At 37.4% G+C, this 19,909-nt stretch overlaps 2 protein-coding genes across 4 annotated transcripts in view; both read right to left on the reverse strand.

The window, feature by feature from the left end:
• Positions 1-204: 204 nt before the first annotated feature.
• On the reverse strand, positions 205-9,762 carry LOC127944561 (probable ATP-dependent RNA helicase DDX23). The gene is made up of 17 exons (XM_052540582.1): positions 9,616-9,762; positions 8,931-9,136; positions 8,751-8,855; positions 8,082-8,172; positions 7,940-8,005; positions 7,721-7,859; positions 7,380-7,513; positions 5,120-5,232; positions 4,752-4,895; positions 3,579-3,804; positions 3,323-3,468; positions 3,049-3,226; positions 1,587-1,829; positions 1,349-1,500; positions 1,146-1,254; positions 880-1,054; positions 205-769 (listed from the first exon to the last, which is right to left on the reverse strand). The coding sequence occupies exons 2-17, from the start codon at positions 9,110-9,112 to the stop codon at positions 546-548; spliced, it is 2,427 nt and encodes an 808-aa protein (XP_052396542.1). The 5' UTR covers positions 9,113-9,136; positions 9,616-9,762; the 3' UTR covers positions 205-545.
• A 3,171-nt stretch (positions 9,763-12,933) lies between these two features.
• Positions 12,934-19,909, reverse strand: part of LOC127944570 (sodium/potassium-transporting ATPase subunit beta-1-interacting protein 3-like) — a 70,005-nt gene continuing 63,029 nt past the window's right edge. Inside the window, exons 6-8 of one of the 3 annotated variants that reach the window (XR_008150383.1) lie at positions 17,713-17,797; positions 14,752-15,283; positions 12,934-14,720 (exon numbers count right to left, since the gene is read on the reverse strand). Coding sequence is in view for 2 of the 3 variants with exons in the window: in XM_052540604.1 (XP_052396564.1) it covers positions 15,274-15,283; positions 17,713-17,797 (95 nt within the window). In the remaining variant the exon portion in view is untranslated. Of the gene's footprint in view, positions 15,284-17,712; positions 17,798-19,909 lie in introns of all 3 variants that reach the window. The other 2 variants (XM_052540604.1, XM_052540605.1) reach the window with 2 other exon arrangements.

The raw sequence follows: 19,909 nt of genomic DNA on the forward strand, positions 1-19,909 counted from the left end.
TTTTCTTTCAGTAAATTACACAAAAAAAAAAAAAAAAATTAACTTCAGTTTCATGTTGGCTTGTGAAGTCTATTTAAAATTGACAGGGCAACTTAAGTGTCTGCAGTACAGATTATCATTAAAGATAATTTTTTTTTTTTTTATCAATCTGCAATTAAGCACTCGTATAAAAATAATCAAATGAATTTCAAACAACAGTCTGGATAGTTTAAAGGACTTTATTTATCCATAGAGTGCATACAGTTTTACTCCTCTTGACTAAAATAGAGTATCTACAGATGTTGGTCTTTTTACTCAATTTAAAAATCAAACAAATTATAACACGTAACGTGTGCTGTTCTACATTTACTGTCCATCTTTGAATTTCAAGAGATGATGACTTCCCTCTGCTACAGCTTTCTACACGTGGCATTGGTTTTTCAGACAGAAACCCAATCCCTGGTTTACAGGTGGTCTTTTATAAACTTGGTTGCAAAGAATCTGGTGATAAGAAACGGCACACTCACAGGATGTACAACAGAAAACAAACGGGTAAATGGTTGGGCTCAGGCAAAGATGGTCTCCTCTCTCCTCTTCTTGGTGAGGATGGTGCCGGGCTTGTGCTGGGCGTCTGGGTGATTGGCCAGCTCGGGGGGGCAGGTGGACACGGGACTCTCTAAGATGGCCTGTTTCAGGTCGTAGAAAACAGCGGCGTCTTCTTTGGTCAGGAAGGTCATCGCCATACCACTCTTTCCAGCACGACCCGTTCGGCCAATACGATGGATATAGTCTTGAGGAAAGAAACGGTTTAAGATTAATCCTCAAAGTAGGAATGGGAAACAGGAAGTCCCCTGATATAAACATGAGTGGTGAAAATGACGAAGATGATGTTGGACTCACCCTCAATGTTCTTGGCCATGTCGTAGTTGAGGACCATGGAGACGTCATGGATGTCGATACCTCTGCCTGCCACATCTGTGGCCACCAGGATGTCCTTAGCTCCTGCCTTTAGATTGGACAGAGCGAACTCTCTCTGTTCCTGACCTTTACCACCGTGAAGTGTACAAGCGTTGTACTGCAGGACAGTGGGGGGAAAAAGATTGAGAGTTACTGACTTAAAGTTAGTTCTAGTAAGCATCACAGATATTAATTAACAGTGTACTCACTCCAATCTTCTCCAAAGACTTAGCCAGCACGTCACAACCCTTCTTCTGGTTAACGAAGATGATGATGGGCGGCTCGAAGCCACTTGCCAAAACATTCATCAGCTTCTTCCTGTTTGCCACACAAGAACATTTGTGAAAGTGTAAGCACATTTCTGACAACTCCCACCTGAATATGAAGAGTTACACTTTTAACAGACTCTGACCTCTTTTCACCCTCGGACATGAGGATGACCTTCTGCTCCACCCTCTCGTGAGGTTTGCCTGCAGAGCCGATGTACACCACCGCAGGCCGGCGGAGGTAGCTTCTGGCCAAGCGCTCCACTGCAGCAGGCATAGTGGCCGTAAACATGACCGTCTGAAAGGAAATATTAAAGAATCTGTGACTTCATTTCAGAATTCACAATCAGAGTTTGAACCGTAATAACTCATGATATCCGTTACCTGTCTGTATTTGTGTTTGCCTGACTCAAAGTTCTGCATCATTTTTTCGGGGTCCTCAGCATCGTCTGTGTCTGGCTTCAGATTGGTCACAGGAATGTGCTCCAGAATCTTCTGGACGTCGGGTTCAAAGCCCATGTCAATCATTCTGTCGGCTTCGTCCAGTACCACATACGTGCATCTGCTCAGGACGAGGTAGCGGTTTTCCAACACGTCGATCAAACGACCGGGTGTGGCTATGACAATCTGAGATGAGAGGCAAAACACATCAGATCTACAACTATAATGAGGTTATCCATCACGAATAAAGATAGTACATTAAGTTAAACTAAATGAAAATGACAAATGTTGCTTTGGCAACTAGCTAAAATAAAACCCTTTTTAGATTTATTTCAAGTACCTTTTTTATGGTTTGCCAATGCAATCAAAAGCATTTTTGTAAATTCCATAATAATAAATCAATGGTTTATTACTCTTGACCAATAGGTGGCACTGTTACCAAATTTATGTGGCGTGGTCAGTGTGAATTGACAATGGCACATACAAAGTTGGGTGCAAATATGTCAAAGCATTGCAGAGAAACCTTCTGAGTGCAACCTGGGCATGGTGCCGAAGATGCATACAGATTTTTGTAAAAGTCTAAGCGTTCTTAAAATATTAAATGTTTTTTTTTTTTTACAAAATTCAAAATGTCCTACACTCAAAATGGCTAACATGGAAACATTTGGTATGGTTTGATTCGGCATGATGCACCGAATCTACAGAGACCTGTTTTGTGTTTTTTGCCAAACCATTCAGAAGTTATAAGCAAAAATATGCATTTTACATATCTACTGACCACTAGGGGGCACTGTGCCGAAACACTGCAGGAAGTCTCATATATATAACACGCATCAAGTTTGGTCTCAATACACAAAACCGTTGTGGAGATATAGCCTCATATCTATTTTTACGTGCTTTTCGTACAATTGCTTTGTGCGTTATTCAAGACAGTGGGACGAACCAACTTGAATTGAACTTTTTGCCAGCATGTTCTGAAGACGATCTGAACCAATTTAGGTGAGAATCAGACGAACCGTCTAGGACGAATTCGAAAAAGTATGTTTTTCGAACAATAAAACATAGCGGAAAAACTAAACCTTGCGATTTTTAAATTTTACAGGTTCATTCAACTGATTCAATTATTTTTTTTTTCCTTCTGTGCCTTAGGGTTCATAGAAATGTAAATTTGGACTAGTGGTGGCGCTAGAGAGTTGGAGTTAGAGACTCTAAATTTGCTTTGGTGACTTTTCTTACTGTCCTCTATCAGTGTGCCAAATTTCAAAACTTTCCCACAAGCGGTTCTATGGGCTGCCATAGATATTGCGGCGGAAGAAAAAGGAAGAAGAAGAATCCTAACGGATACAATAAGTGCTTGGCCCCTAATAACAATTTAGAAACAATATGGAAGGGATTTCACACTCACCTCACAACCCATCCTGAGTTTGAAGCCTTGATCCTCTCTGGATATTCCACCAATCACAGCCACGGTCCGGATCCCCAGCGGTTTGCCGAATTTAATTGTCTCCTCCTCTATCTGCTGTGCCAGCTCACGAGTGGGGGCAAGAATGACAGCATATGGTCCCTGATCTGAGTCCTCGATCCTACAGTCACAAACACATACAGAGTCTCCCACATTAGATCTGATTCCACACAAGGGTTGGCATATAAGAGCGGGACAGAGAAAAGTGAGCTCTCACCTGTCGATCTTAGGCAGAGTGGTGATCCAGACCAATAAAGGAATGAGGAAAGCGGCAGTTTTACCACTGCCAGTCTCGGCCACACCAATGATGTCACGGTTCTGTAGGCCAATAGGAATGGCCTGCCTCTGGATAGGTGTGGGATCCTGATGAAAATGCATTCAAAACCTTTACATGAATGCCATATGCAACAAGCACTTTTAAACACTTGCAGAACAAATTAAACCGAACCATGTCAAGAAAAACACAAACTGACCTTATATCCACACTTTTCGATGACCTCCAGAATGTGTGGCGGCAGGGAGTACTCCTTCCAGTTGCGGATGGGGTTGGGGATCTTTCCTCCTTTGGTCGTGATGCTGTAGTCCTCTCTAAAGATTCTCCAGTCTCTGTCTATCATCTCTTCCTTCTTCTTCTGAGACCAGTGCCGGTCGTCCCAGCGCTGCTTGGCCTCCTTCTTTCGGACCTTCTTCAGCCTCACTCTGTGAAATGCAAAAAAAGTAAAAACATATCCATTAAAACAGTGAAAATCTGGCTCATTTCCATTTTCCATATGCAATGGCTTTTATTTCCATTTACCAGATGCAATAGTTCTCCCTTGAGTCCGTTATAACCCTCGTAATTCATCAATTTGTTCTTGATTTTTAGGCAGTTTTACTTCTAAATTGAATAAAAATCAACTCTACCTTTCCGGTGAACAGCACTACCTCCAATGAAAACCTCATACTGGTCAAATACACTACCAAACGTTTACTAAAAGTAAGATTCTTCAGTGACTACGTTTACATGCAATTAAATATTCCATTAGTAAATGTTAGTAATTGATGGCTCAATCGGACTGAAAAGCCTTCATGTGAACACTTTAACCGATCCGATTGAGCTCAATCTGTGCATGTAAACACTTGATCGGAAACTGAAAGGACTGGGCTTGTGCACTGACGCAGAAATAGCTTAATGACGTATGACTCACAGAAAGAGCTGTTCTTCCTGTTGAATTAAGTGTTGTATAAATGAGTGTCCTGTCATTATAACACAACTCTTTTCACTCAGCAGGACAACCGCCCACCAGTCCTTGTTTGGGATTCTCATCCACAGACGACGACATTTTATGGAGTAATAATATGACAGCATGACACAGCAATAAGTCTGCTGTTTAAAACAATCAGATTCATCAATCAACTGTTATCAGTGTAGAAACAGTGTGGAACTGATCTGTTTTTAAGGATTCTTTGATCAATAGATAAATTATTTGAAATGGAAATCTATTGTAAGATTATAAATTACTCTACCACCACTCGCAAGCAATTTCATGCGTCCTTGCTGAACAGATTCTTTACAAAAAAAGAAATAAAAATCTTACTGACCCAAAACATTTGAATGGTAGTGATCTTGCAATCTCTCGATATGAAAAGCAGTGCGTGGGACTTACTCCTCTTGCTCCTTCTCTTCAAGGGTCCGTCTCTTTTCCATCAGCTCTCCGTAGAATTGGGACTGATCTCTCTTCTGCTGCTTGAGGTCGATGCCGGCGATGAAGCCTCGGCCGTACAGCTGGACCTGATGCTTTTCTTTATAGCTAAACATATAAAAGAATCAGACGTGTGTTCTTGTGCTGTGAAGTAATGCTTTAGCTCCTGTATCATATAAATAGATTATATCCAACTGGCTAAACACTTACAGTACAAAAGAGTGACCTAAGGCAGTCAAGAACAAATGCAATGCAGTAAAATGTACTATCTATCTGTCATGTGCAAACATCAAAGCAGTGCAGTTATTTGTGGTGTCTCATGAGATGCTCACATTGGATTGTAGTCGGTTGATGTGTCTTCAGACGCATCCCACTCAAAGACAAACTTCCTGTCATTCAGATGGCGTGTACGCCGCCGTTTCTTCATCCCGCCAAGATAACGCTCCTAAAGAGAAAATAAGTAATGGTTCACCATTCGTCAAAAAGCACATTACCACCTAATGCACTTCAATGCATAGCACTGCATTTGCAAATTAATTTAATAGATTTTTCTGCAGCAGATTTGCTTTGCTTATTCCCAAAGGGATATTTAGAAACGGTTTACTTTAACTTCTTCAGGTCTTAATGGTTTTTGTACCTGACACATTTTGCTAATTGCCAAACAATGTGACTCTGCATCCGTTAACTTACACTGTAAAAACGGATTTTAAGAAAGACTACATTTTACAAGAAAATACTCTCTCAACCTTTCTACTTAAAAATTAAAAACAAAAATTAATTCAAAGAGTTATTTGCAGTTTCTTTTTGATTATTTGTTCAATTTATAAGCAATTTGATTAAAAATTATTTCAAAATAATCCTATATTAAATATAACTAAGTTGTTAAAATTATGTGCATCTAGTATTTTAAAATTTTATCCTGTTTTTTTTGCAATAAATGAATAATAGTCCAAGACTGATTACTATTCAATCAAGATTAGATAAAGACTTTATACTTATAAGTATATAAAACATATAAAAATACATATACATATACAAACACACATATATATATGTCAGGGTTTCCGTTGTCCGGTAATTGCCGGACATTGACCGAAAAAAAAAATGTCCGACAAAATTAAATCTCTCCGGTCAAATTGTCCGAATAAAATTGCCTAATAATCCCGCCCCCCTAACACAATCTGAATTTGAGAATAAGCCTAAAATGTATAAAGCAAAAATACACCGAACTTTGGCTATGTTATGAAGGAACAGGCTCGTTTGAAAGTTATTAAACATTATTACATGGCTTGGTTGAATTCCAATGAGGAATGCGGTCTGCTATTTCTTGATACCAGACCGCTGCGAAGCACTAGCGGCGCCAGGATTTTGATTGTAGGTGGGCCTCCAGAAAACTGGATGGGCCAGTTAAAATAAGCCAAAAAAATAAATAAATAAATAAAAACGGGTTCCCCTTTCATCTCCGTTTCAGCGCTTTTCTGGGCACTGCAGGACAGCGACTCAGTAGCCTACCTGAATTTAATGTGTAATTAGCATGGGTAAAAAAAAAAAAATCGTTTTAAAATGTTAAAAAGACATTTCAAGCTTTCTTAAGATATATTTCATGTCTGTGAGGCCTACGCTGAGTTACGTTAAATTAGGATGAGATGCACTCCAGTTCACTAGCAATGCAAGTGGCCGCGAGGGCGCCAGCATGATTAGGCCTGTCATCTGCTATATTTGCTTCTTATGTATTAAATCCAGGCAATTGGTTGATAAAAAAAATTATTAAAATTAATATACAATTTATACAAAACGAAATTCACTTCAAAAAAGTATTTCTACTAAACAAAACTTAATTAAGTGGTCAAAATCATGTCTGACCCGCTCCATGTCTCTCGATATTGCGCATCTTATCTTACTCGTGCGGTTCACTTTTCATAATCAACATAAATTAAAAAATAACATTATAACATTCATTTCATTCTGAATTTTGCACAAATAAGTTGAAAGGCATTTGTTTGTGCATGCATGTAAAACATATCTGCAACTTTTATCAAGTTCACTGATAATTATTCGTGCATTTATGAATTATTATCTTAATCTATAATGAAACCAGGACGAAACATATGCTTTGTTTGTTTAGAATGGAATGGATCGCAAATAAATCCGAATGAAGAAATGAACCATATAGAAAATGTTTTTTTTTTTCCGTCTATTTGGAAGTTAGGCTAAAAAACATGTTGCATTCGGCGGCCTGATTATGTCATTTTTTACGTTACATAGCCTGCCTCCAGTTTTCCTCACCTTGACTAATTAAGAGGCGATACTTGACCGGCATATCATCAAAATGTCCGGAAAAGGAAACCTCTGCCGGTCACTTTGACCGGCACCATTTTTTTCTAGCGGAAACTCTGATATATATATATATATATATATATATATTCTGTGTAATCTAGTATTTCTGTTTTCCCTGTACTGTGTATTTTCAGCAATTACTAAAGTGTTTAATACTAATTCTTTATTTTAATGATTACTCAGCCAAATCTAGCTAATCTAAAGTGGTTAGTCTTTTCTCCAGATGAGTGCGTGAAGACATGTAGGACTCTTCACCTTTATGGCCTGCAGCTCTTTTCCTTTGTCTTTTTCTTCTCTTATCTTCTGTCGCCCATCATCTTCTTCATTCCCATTGTTCTCTCTTTCCATCCGCTCCCTTCTTTCCCGCCGTTCTCTCTCCTGAGGATCCTCTGCAAGTTAGATTAGGTAAGATGAGCAGAAGAGCTGAAAATTGCGTGCATCTGCTAAAAGTTGATTGAGTCGACGTTCGGTAGTCCACTAGTTTATAGATGGCATCACAGTTAACAGACACAGACTGAATGAAACAAAACAAAAATGAAACCGTTCTGAAAGTATGGTAATGTTTCTACAGACGCTACTGTTGTCCAGTCTCTCACCAAGCATCTTCCTGCCGATGTCCTGAAATATTCTTCGTTTCTTCCTCTCCTCGTCCAGCTGTTTGCGGCGATCCTCTGTCTGCTGCTCCCTCCGTCTGATGGCCTCAGCTTCTCGCTCCGCTTTAGACAAGAACTTGGGCTACAACAGGAACAGAAGTTTAGAAAAAAACAACAACAACAACAGAGTGCACTTGCATAAATACATATAATACCCTTCACCTTAGATTCTGCCTCTTCTTCTGCTTTCTTCTTAGCAAGCAGCTCCTCAAGAGAGAGAGGCTGCACCTGATTCAGTGCAGAAACGGTGTCAGAAAAGTACAGCATACGCAACATCCAAACTTGAAAGGACCAAATATAGCACCTTCTCTTTCTTCTCATCTTTCTCTTCTTCCTCTTTCTTCAAATCCTTCTCCCTCTTTATTTTCAAATCCCTGGATTTAGGGGAAGTGCTCCTGAGAGGAAAAAGCAAACACTTTTAAATTCACCATGAAATCAACATTAAGAATACTAATACCCATTTTATTCTCATTTGAGAAGTCATTTCACTCGTATGTGTCTCACAATAGGGAAGTAAAAATTATTGCAACTTCCAGTTCATGCAGACTTATATTTATATTAGTTTTTATTTAAGTATTTAAAATATCCCATTATATAAACACAGACAATATCAGGCAATTCAATATAAACAATATTCTCAACAATAAGGATTTTTTCCTCTTTCGCCTTGTTCAGATTTTACAGACTCCTGCTATTTTCACCAGCTCCACCACAATAAGTTTGACATTTTTCAGCATCATATTTTGCGTGGAGTTTTTTTTTTTATATTACCAATGTCATAATGTTTAATTACATTAGGTGTGAAATTTAAACAACAACTTTTCTTTAGGATTTGCTACAACGACTGTCAGTACACCACAAATCATGTTTTATAAAAGTGCAATGCTATGATAAACGTAAGTCACATAAAGCACTGGCTTCAGATCATCTCGTTCAGTGCTAAACAGACTTTTGGGGCGAGCGGGATTCAAACCTTGATCTCTTGGAGCGGTCTTTGTCCCGTCTGTCCCGGTCTCTTTCTCTTTCTTTGCGGTTCCTGTCTCTGGTGTCTCTTTCTTTGTCTTTTTGACGACGATCTCTGAACACAGAGAGAAATTGTTCAAGCGTTAGAGCACGAATGCATCATCACTGAGATGAGAAGAAGTCTACACACCGCTCAGGAGATTTGGACCGGCTGCGGGAGCGCTTGCGTTCACGGGACCGGTTCCGTTTGCGTTCCCTGCCCGGAGATCCCTTCCGATCACGATCCCTGGAGCGAGACCGACTGCGCTTCCGGGACTCGCGCTCCTTCCCCGCGGCGTCCGGCTCCTTCTTTTCAGACGAGTCTCCCGCCATCAGAGACGGAGGTTTACTCCAAGACTGTGTGTGTAACAATGAGATTGACTGGCTTGTATCACACGCACTTACATTTCAGAGATCTTTTTGTTAACCAAAAAAAGGTGCAACATTTATTTATCGGGATTTAACAGATTATTATATGTATTTATTCATGCTTTTAGCAGACGCTTTTATCCAAAGCGACTTACAGTGTATTCAGGCTAACATGTGCTCCTTGGGAATCGAACCCACAACCTTTCGCTGCTAACGCAATGTTCTACAGCAATGAGCCACAGATGTAATGTTATAGTCATAGAGTTTGGCCTGGAGTTTTAATCTCGTTTAACTCCACACTGAAGCACAGCGATGGCCTGCGGTCTCCAATAAACAAGACATTTAGAAAAGAGAAAATTTAAAAAACAGGAAACCAGGAAATGACTATAACGAGTAAAACAGAGTTATAATGAACATACTCAACTGGACTGTGATTGAAAGAGTAGAAATTTCCTGCATTTACTCACCTTTAAAGATCAAAATCAAGTCACTTGCGAAGCCTGCGCGTTTCACTGAGCCACCATAATGTTTTGCGTCAACAGATGACGGATATCCGGTGAAGGGTTCTTCTTCTTCTTCTTTTGGTTTCATACCGCCACCTACTGTGATGGAGTGTGAAGACGCTGTACCGTTTCTCGCCTAAATATTACATTCTGTTCATAATCCCACAGTTCTTAAGAGATCTCATGATTACAGTTATTTGTTTCCCTGCATTTGGACACTATAATGTATAGTGTTTGGTTAAGATTTGAATGTCCTGTTCGTATATGTGTTAAAATGACTTATTCCCTGCTACTTATGTTATGAATGATTTTTCTTCTCTTTATACTCCTTTGTACTTAGTGATAGTGATAGAGTCCCAGTATATCTGCCATACAATATTGCATGCATTGAATATATATATATATATATATATATATATATATATATATATATATATATATATATAGGCACTTTATCTACCTCTTCATTACCTTGAGTTCCCACATGTGCAGGTACCCTTAAATATAGAGGCATTGAGGACTCCAACTGTATTGCTGCAGTTGGTGTCCTCCTAACTGCTCCTAGAATAATAATTACAGTAGTTGCTTTAATAATGTTGCAGATGCAGATTCATACACAATACATTCAAATGTAATGTAAACAGTAAAAATGTTTCAATTACAAACCAGTGTGTTCATAATCAAGATAACACATTAAAATAATATGGTAAGACACAACAATTTGCAATATCAAGCAGCAAAACATTTTGTACAGCTAAAAATAGCTGGACTATACAATAAGACTTGTTGTCTGTCCTCAACAACTAACAAGGACGAAGATCAGTGTTACTCTATAACTTTCAGTCTTTTGTGATACAGTTTTAAGATATATAAAGGAATAGTTCACTCTAAAATTGAACTGTCACTCACATAGATTTAAAAAGTGCATGATCCAAACCTAAATTTTTATAATTCATGACTGAAAACATTTTTTAACATGATTTTGATGTACCATTTTCATGGTAATGCAATGTCTTATTTTAAAATGGGTTTCAAAGGATGAATTTTGAGATTTTAAGTTTTCACGTGATATATAATTTCTGATGATTTCTAAAGTGTGATAGAGAAAAAGGCAACGAAGAATACTTTTTTTTTGACAAAGGTCAGAACTCCTTTTATGATGTAGGTTTTTGAGATGCACTCTTGCCATAAATTAATCTATTACTTTTCCTACATAATCTTTGACAAAAAAAGATTAGTAAAATATATATTTAGGAGTCTTAGACCTTTCCAACGATATATACTTTGTCATGATTAGATTAGGATTTAATTGATATAGTGAAGTAAACGTAGACGTGACAGTAAACAGGTTAAATTCAGTCACTATTTACTCTCCCTGGTGTTGGTATACTGTATGCACTTATAATTGCAGTGAACAGTGGCAGTTTTATTTTTTCATTCTATTTATTTTTTTGGTGTGTGTGTTGCACAGAATAAATAACAGTCCAAGATTTGCATCAACATTTTGTTGCATTCCACTGCACTAATTTTCCATATTCCATATAAACAAGCACTAGATGAATGTATTGACAGTTTTGTTGCTCCGCACCTCACCGATATTTCTTGCACATGAGCGACATGTTTTTGAGTAGCCATCAACAACATCAAAATAAAATAAAGTTAAAATACACTAAAGACCTTGCATTCTTTTCCATCCTTCTGGGCCTCGTTTGTAGATCTAAAAATGGTTAGTAAATAATGGCAGACTTTTAATTTTTGTGTTGACTAGTTCTTTAATCTCACCTATATTTTGATAGTCATGTGTTGTTATTCAAAATAAAAAATGTGATGACATTTGGATAGTTTGTTCCCTCAGTGAAGATACAGAGAAAGCAGGTCTCACACAGAGAGAAAGGTAAATAATATCATGCTGTCATTGCACTTATAACGTGTGTGTGTGTGTGTGTGTGTGTGTGCGCGCATGGGTATATCTTAATCTTCTCTCCATCTAGTAGCCTCTCTGATGAAACATGATCACACACTAGGCCTATCAGTCATTTTAGGTGACCCAGACTGATCTGGAACGTCCTAACGTATGTGTATTTGTGTGTTTTTCAGTGCGATCAGATCTGAGTCCAGAGGAACAGCTTCAGGAAGAGAGAACTTGTACTAGTCTCCATGGTTTTCATCCCCGGTGGCCGCCTGGTCGTCTGCACCGACTGCACATCCAGTCTGCCCCACTGCCCCATAATGCCGTGCAGTCATCTGGAGGAGTGTGCGAGCATTCATGTCCTGAAGCACATACACAGCAACATACTGTTGCACAACTGTGTCATTAGCAAGAACTATACTGCATTTGGGATATATAGTGCTAAAATACTCTACAAAAGTTATAAACAGCTTTCAAATCAGCACAAACACATATTGCTTGATATTTGGCTATACATTAAAGCTGCAGGGGTCAAAAAGCCCACTTCACATCCAAAGTCTAATTTGATATATATATATATATATATATATATATATATATATATATATATATATATATATATATATATATATACATACACACACACACACACACACATTTGTAAAGCTATATAATTTTAATATAATTTTTTTTTTTTTTTTTAATTTATGACAGCAGCACTTTCATCTGTACAAAATTAGTGTATACTGTTCTTTAAAATGTTTTTCAAACTTGTAAATTCTGGACCAAACTAAAGTTGGTTTTGTGTCATGCCAAAGCTTTTTGTGAATTTTAAATCTTAAAAACATATATAATACATTTTCAGACGGCAGTTTATAAGAGATCATATTGTATAATCATATTTTATTATAGCTGTATTAACACAATGCACTTCTATTTTAATGAATAAAAGCTCTGCTTTTGTTACATATTAACCCTTACACTGAGCTTCAGTTGTTTTGACCTGCAGAAAAAAGTAGCTTTTTTGAAAATGATGTTTTCGCATTGGACTACAACCTGACTTTACTTGCACAGGGTATAACAAAGCTGGATCATTTTTGTATTTGTATAATTTTTGTACTGAAAATTGCCAAAAATATCCCCCGATTTTTTTTTTTTTTACTCAAAAACTGAGGTGCATAAGCACAAAAATACAAAGTACAAATATGATCCAGGCCACTTGTTTTTGACTGGGAACACCAAAACAGGCACAGGACAGAGAATAAATGTCTGCTTTTCACCTCTTCTATCCACAGAGGAGGCTTGTACGATGTGTGTCTGTTTTGTCATGTTTTTGGGCCAAAGACAGAAGAACCAATCCAAACACAAACAAGTTGTGTAATCAATACATGGAAAGCATACTTTTATTAACAAACATCTATTTACACTCTGGTCAGCAAACACATGTTGATGGACAGGCAGTCAATGAAGAACTATGGAGAAGAGACCAAACACAGAAAAGTGCTTACAAAAAACACCAGTAAAAAGAGACATGAGATGAGAGGAGAGGTCTGATAGAAATCTATATCATTCTTTTTCTCCTTATGACATTTACGCAGTAGTCTATCATTGCTGTCCTATATTGAATATTCTAAATACTACAATTACAAATGTACATAAGAATCAGAGAGTGGTGGAAAAGGCAGTTTTCCTGGTCCATGGAGTTGAGAAGAAGGACATTGAACACTAGGGGGCAGGATAGATTCATGACCAATATGAGGACCTCACAGTACTTTGCTAAAACGTCCCCGAACCCTTACTATTTTTAAAGGAGTATTTAGCCTAAAAATGAAAATTATCATTATCACATTTTATTTTCCCTCACCATCATATCATTATAAAACTGTTAATTTACTTATGTAGAATACAAAAGAAGACATGCTGGAGAATGTTTATGCTGCTTTCCATACAACAAAAGCTCAAAGCTATTGTATGACTTCTGACGAATGCTTTGCTCGACCTTTTTAATTGTATGGAAAAGAGCAACATGCGCATTCTTCAAAAGTTCTCCTTTTGCATTCCAAGGGGAAAATAGGCAAGAGCAAGGGTGAACCAACCCGATCTCACGGCAATTCGTACAATTTTTCACAAGGTGGCTTATTCGTACGACCACACTCGTAAAAATTCATACGATTGTTGCCAAATTGTAAGTATTTTACGAGTTGCACAATTCATATGAATTTGTACGAATGACCTACACCTAACCCTGCCCCTAAACCTAACCATCACTGGGGTTTAGACAAATCGTATGAAATCGAACGAGTGAGGTCGTACAAATTCGTACGAATAAGCCACCTCGTAAAATACATACGAACTGGTCGTGAGATAGCGTTGGGTGAACTGTTCCTTTAAGATGACAATATGCTCGGTTCCTTTACCATCAGGCCACTAGCATCCGAAATGCTGCCAATACAGTACATACAAGTCTCATGATATGAAACATCTGGGATTACAAGTAACTATTTGACTACTGACCTTTGGCCTTCACATCTCAATTTGGAAAGAAATAGACAGTCCCTCTCTTGTCATACACGCTATGATACATGTCAGGTCAGTCATTTGTGCTTCGGGGTTTATGTTTCCAGTAAACCGTTACAGTAGCTCTGCATCTACAGTGAAAGACATCGACCGCCACTCGACCGTTACTCATTCACATAAGGACATGCTGACGATTTGCTCACAAACTAGTATTTGATTACAAGCGCCATTCAGATGAAAGAAGCGTTTTCTCTTTCATAACATCAGCCAGTCCTATTATAATATTAATTATGAAAACAGCACTGCCAGTTCTGACTGACTAGCAGAGGAAGCCCAAACTGGTTTCTGCTCGATACAAACACATTGTGAAATAAATGATGATTATGAACAGTAAAAATACTCACGGCATGCACAGTGACCCCAAAACACTCAAGTCACACTTAAAATGCACAAATTTCACTACATTAGATCCAAATCAAACCAGTAAGCATCTGAAAACAAACGAACCACTTCTGCCTTGTGTGATTTTTTCAGCCAGATGTATAATTGATCTAATGTAATCACTTTTATACATTGTTTAGTGTGATTTGAGTGTCTAAATACAGTGATTTGGGATTCACTGCATATAAATCAAGACTTTAGACTTAAAACTAGAAGAAAAAACAGACTAAAACTGAATTTGACATTGAATCATGAGAGTTATACATCACACGATGACATAAAACAAGCTCTATTTATTTTTTATGCTTCCTTTGCTTCTATTTTTGGACTGCCACAGGAGGTCAGCTTGCTTTGTCTTATTTTCCTGCTCTCGGCTCCCTCCTCAGTTTTACTGTGCAAATCCTGTGTGAACGTAAACGGCGCACAATGTCCCTCAACACAAACACAGAGCGGGAACACGGTGAACATCAACATCTCCCCTTGATGAACTCAAACGCATGGACCACACACCACACAAACATAATACTGGACCTTTGTGTTTAGATATGTTTCACAGCCACTTGAATAAGAGGGTCTAAATGAGGCAGCTGGATGGAGCAACTGTGTTTTGTCCAGACCTGGGAATCAGAGAGACAATCCTCCAGAGCTCCAGAAAGGGCTGATTTAGGATGGATGGGAAGTGTTTTAAAGGTGATGAGGTGAAGAGCAGAGAGGAGGAATGGACAGAGCGGCTCTTCTTCACAACACTCTTTCATTTACGAAGGCCTGAAAAAAGCACAAAAAGAAGAGAAACGTTATTAGAGTCAACCAATTTTTCAGCTTAACAAATCATTTTGGCATTGATAGTTGCTTTCTGTTGCTTTTAATAGAATTGTAAGATTAATGTTGTTAGTAGTTATCACTACTTTATTTTATTTTATTTATTATGAGTGTTATTTTAAGTGTCACTTTTTGGTCCAGCTTGAATTTATGTATACACACTCTTAATATAAATATGGGGTCAATATGGTTAAAAGAAAAAAACATACTTTTTTTTCAGCGAGGATGCATACAATTGATCAAAGGTGACCATAAACATATTACAAAGTAAAATATTATAATTTTATAGAAGATTTCAAATAAATGCTGTTTGAACTTGCTCACAAAGAATAAGATATAAATGTTTCATAATAAATATAAATAAATAAGTATTCACAGTTTCCACATTTAAACTGTTTGCAGCACTGATATTAGTGTAGTAATGGATGCTGAAAATTTAGCTTTTCATCACAGGAATGCATTTTATTTATAAAAGACAGGTATTTTAAATAGTAAACATATTTCACAATATAACTGTTTTACCAACCCTGAGCCTTTACAAAGTAGTGAATCGAACATTTTTTATTTTATTTAATATTTATAAAACATTTTAAATGTATAAATCATTATTTGTTAAATGTGTAATACTATTAATATGATTACTTTCTTGTTTTCCCACCTTAAATATTGGTATTGGCGAAATCCACTTTCAATCAACCTCTAATACAAACGGTTCAAACTTACTCATAAACACACACATAGAGACATCTGCTGGGGATTTATTAAACTCCCTGTGATCGTGGTTGTGTGTCTAGAGACAGGACAAGTACTTTGCTCATTTGCAACTAGTCTGATTAAACTGTCATGAAAAATGTCCCTGGGGCAAATATAATGTGTTTAGCACCTCCATGTGCACATATTGAAAAGGCTTCCTCCGCACTCACTCATTACACAGTCTGCATAATTTAAGGCTTATTGAAATGAGGCCAGGACCGGTCTCAGAGGAACCAGTCCACTGATCCATATTCCCCACATCAAAACCGAGAGAAATCTCATAGTGGAAGATCGAGGGTATATAGCAGCAGGTAGTAGGAGATCAAGACCCTTTCAGTTATAAAATTCATTTACACTGGGATTAATAGGTCCTTTATGCAAGCGATGAACAGGCCTGCCACCCTGTCAGAACTTTCTTCTCTGGGGGGAAATCACAAGAAGTTCTTTAATTCCTTGAGCATTCACATCAACATCAGGGGTAGCTGTTCAAATGCCCCCCTGGGAGCATGTGACCCACTGTTTGATATTTCAGCCAATCACCTGAGCCATAACTGTCATGTGACTAATCCCCTGGGAGCATGTGACCCACTGTTTGATATTTCAGCCAATCACCTGAGCCATAACTGTCATGTGACCAATCACTCTGGAGCTGCTGCATTGATTGGTTGATGAATCCACACTCTATCTAATGACAGAAACAAGAACAGTTGGACGCTTTTTCCATGTTAAGCTAGAGGTCTTACACAAACGGACCACATGTAACATTTAACAATAACAATAAAAAAATATCCTAGTTGATATAAAACTCCACTGCTGTTCGATTGAGCTTCCCACAGTTTGACTAATCCCTCACTGGATGAGATCAGAATGCTTAATGAATGGACTAATTAAGAACTTACACTAATTAAAAGAAAAGTAACTTTAATGAATGCTTCAGATAAAGGGCAAGCAGGGACACGTGTAAGAGGAACTCGCACACACAGAGTGTAATTCATCAGATTCACATACACACGCTTTTTACTTTTAAATAGGGACATACCATCGACATATCGTTTTTATTACAGCTGTATTTTTAACCTATTAGAAACTCTCAATAATTACTATTATCTATAATACTTATATTTTACATTTATGAAACCATTTTCAAACTGATGACATTTTTAAAACTTTTACATATTTTTTTCCTATGCACACACACTCGCGCACATGCACACGTACGCACACACACACACACACACACACACACACACACGTTTGTTTTTGTGAAAAGTGGGTTCATCCCATAGGCGTAATGGTTTTTATAATGTAGAAACTGTATATTCTATGGCCCTACACCAACCCTACACCTAACCCTAACCCTCACAGGAAACTTTGTGCATTTTTACTTTCTCAAAAAAAAAAAAAAAACTCATTCTGTATGATTTATAAGCGTTTTGAAAAATGGGGACATGGGTTATGTCCTCATAAGTCACCCTCTCCTTGTAATACCTGTGTCATACCCATGTCATTATACAGAGTTGTGTCCTGATATGTCACAAAAACAAGAGCACACACAAAAACACACACACACACACACACACACACACACACACACACACACACACACACACACAGGTACTTACTGATGCACAGGCTTTAACAGAAGATGAGATGGTTTCTCATTGACATGGTAGAGTGGGAATGGCTCAAATCCACCAATAAAATCAACTGAAACCCAAACAAAAGATGAAATTAAAGAATGAAAGAATTGAACCAGGAAAATGAGCCATGAAGGTAACAAATGAAACATGAAATGATAGTCACTTGATGTAAAAACCACTAACAGACATAATGCATGACAGAATTATGAATAATGTGAACACTGGAATATCGACCATGACAATTTATATTACACAAATCAGACATAATTTTTAACAATGAACAGTGTCTACACGTGTGATTTGATATAATATTGCACATAGACAAATTCCTCTCAGTTTGACTGAAGTTCAAGTACATGAACAAGTTTTTTTCTCTGTATCTGTAAAAAGGTCTATTTGATCTCTCCCTCTCTCTCTCTCTCTCTCTCTCTCTCTCACACACACACACACACACACACACACACACACACAGAAACAGTGAGAGAGAGTCAGACAGAGGAATGAATAACAGGTTTCTGAATGAGTGATTTTTATTATCAGATGTCTGGGCTCATTCAGCCCAGTGTGATAGACTCCATACCGAGAATACAGACACACACACACTCTCATTCCTAACTTATATACAGAAAAAAAAGAGGGGTTCTGTCCCCGCATCCCAATTCCAATACCAAATATTTTAAAAATAAATAAGTATGTGAGATTAGAATGAGCCCCAAAGCACAGCATGTTAACAATAGGGAGCAAATATGCCCAAATCGTGTATGATTTCTGCAGGGAGTTTTGAAATATGCATCAACCCATTGCAATATGAAGTTTGTGAGTTAAAATGTAAATCAACATTAAATGTGTTCTGACTTGTGACATTTCAGAAAAATGTGTTATTAACCTCCCAGCCAAATCTTAATGTAAAAAAAGGCAAGTAAATATAATAAGATACCAAAATCTTATATATAGAAAAAAAAACAGTATTCTTTAAATATAGCAGTAAAAATCTAGAACACAAAAATGGTGAAAAACTATTTAACGGTCTAAATCCACGATTCAGTACTACATAGTTCACAGTCTTTGTAAAGTGTTTCAGCAATACATTTCTAACATTTATGTGTTTAGAAAAAAAAAACTCTGAACTGCCTTTAGACAGACTTTAAAGAGATAGCTTGCTCATAAATTACAATAGTCTTTTATTCAACTTTATTCATTCCGATCTCATGTTACTTCAATTCTATTGTGTACACAAATGGCCGTTCTTGTCCAAAGAAATTTATATTCAGTAATGAAGGTAATGAATTTAGCTGGATGCTAATAAGATTGCTCAGTTATCAAAGGCACTTGGAGCACATATTTTAGTGTATACTTGCATAGCAGGTGAATTGGGATCTGCTGTAATTAAACCTTTAGCTGTGGAAGCACAAACAAACCTTTCAGTCAATCCATAAAACCGCAATCTTAGGAGCAATTTCTCTTTCATGTTTACACGCATTCAACATACAGCAGGGCTGGTTTGTTTATCACAAACGACAGGCTTTGAGTTCATAATGTGTCATAATGTGTTTTATGGTTTGCAGGATCCGTGAAGCTCAGAAAGCACGAGCAGTGTTGCTACAGTATCTGTGGAATGCTGGGAAGAAAACTTCACACACACTAAGAGGGAAACAGTATTAATAGATATTAAAATAAGCTATGAACCGCTACGGCTCACTGGTACAAAAGAGAAAATGCCAGTTAAGAGTGATGTATCTTTTTAAAACTTAAAAATAAAATTGCTAAGTTAAGTGCATGTCTCAAAGTAAGCAGATCTGAGAGCCCCTTGTCACCCAGAGAACGCTCTAGCCATATTGTCCAGGAACATTTAATATATATTTTTTTTTATGTCATGGCCAATAATTGCTAAATTATATTCAAATGCATACTAAAATAAAAAAAATGTAAAATGAAACTAGTTTGCATAAAGAGATAAAAAAAAACAATAAAACAATAAAAATAGTATTTCAGCCAATAACAGATATAGAACTTAAATATTGACCAATGAACAGATCCACCACAGAACCTAGTGAACAACCTATAGGTCCATCCCTCAAGGCCCTTTTTCATTCAGATTAAATATGGCATCTACTCTGACTAAGGTCCACTGAAAAATCTTTTATTTGGTTAGGGTTAGTCTGAGGTCATTTGAATCATC

The sequence above is a fragment of the Carassius gibelio genome, chromosome A23, assembly GCF_023724105.1.
Source record: "Carassius gibelio isolate Cgi1373 ecotype wild population from Czech Republic chromosome A23, carGib1.2-hapl.c, whole genome shotgun sequence".
Classification (NCBI taxonomy): domain Eukaryota; kingdom Metazoa; phylum Chordata; class Actinopteri; order Cypriniformes; family Cyprinidae; genus Carassius; species Carassius gibelio.

Bases quoted from the DNA above. Each gene is read 5' to 3' on its own strand.
- LOC127944561 (XM_052540582.1), bottom strand. From the start codon at position 9,112: ATGGCGGGAGACTCGTCTGAAAAGAAGGAGCCGGACGCCGCGGGGAAG. The intron at 3,227-3,322 runs GTGAGAGCTCAC...TTGTGACTGTAG, and splicing joins ACTCTGCCTAAGATCGACAG to GATCGAGGACTCAGATCAGG. The intron at 770-879 runs GTGAGTCCAACA...TCTTTCCTCAAG, and splicing joins CATGGCCAAGAACATTGAGG to ACTATATCCATCGTATTGGC.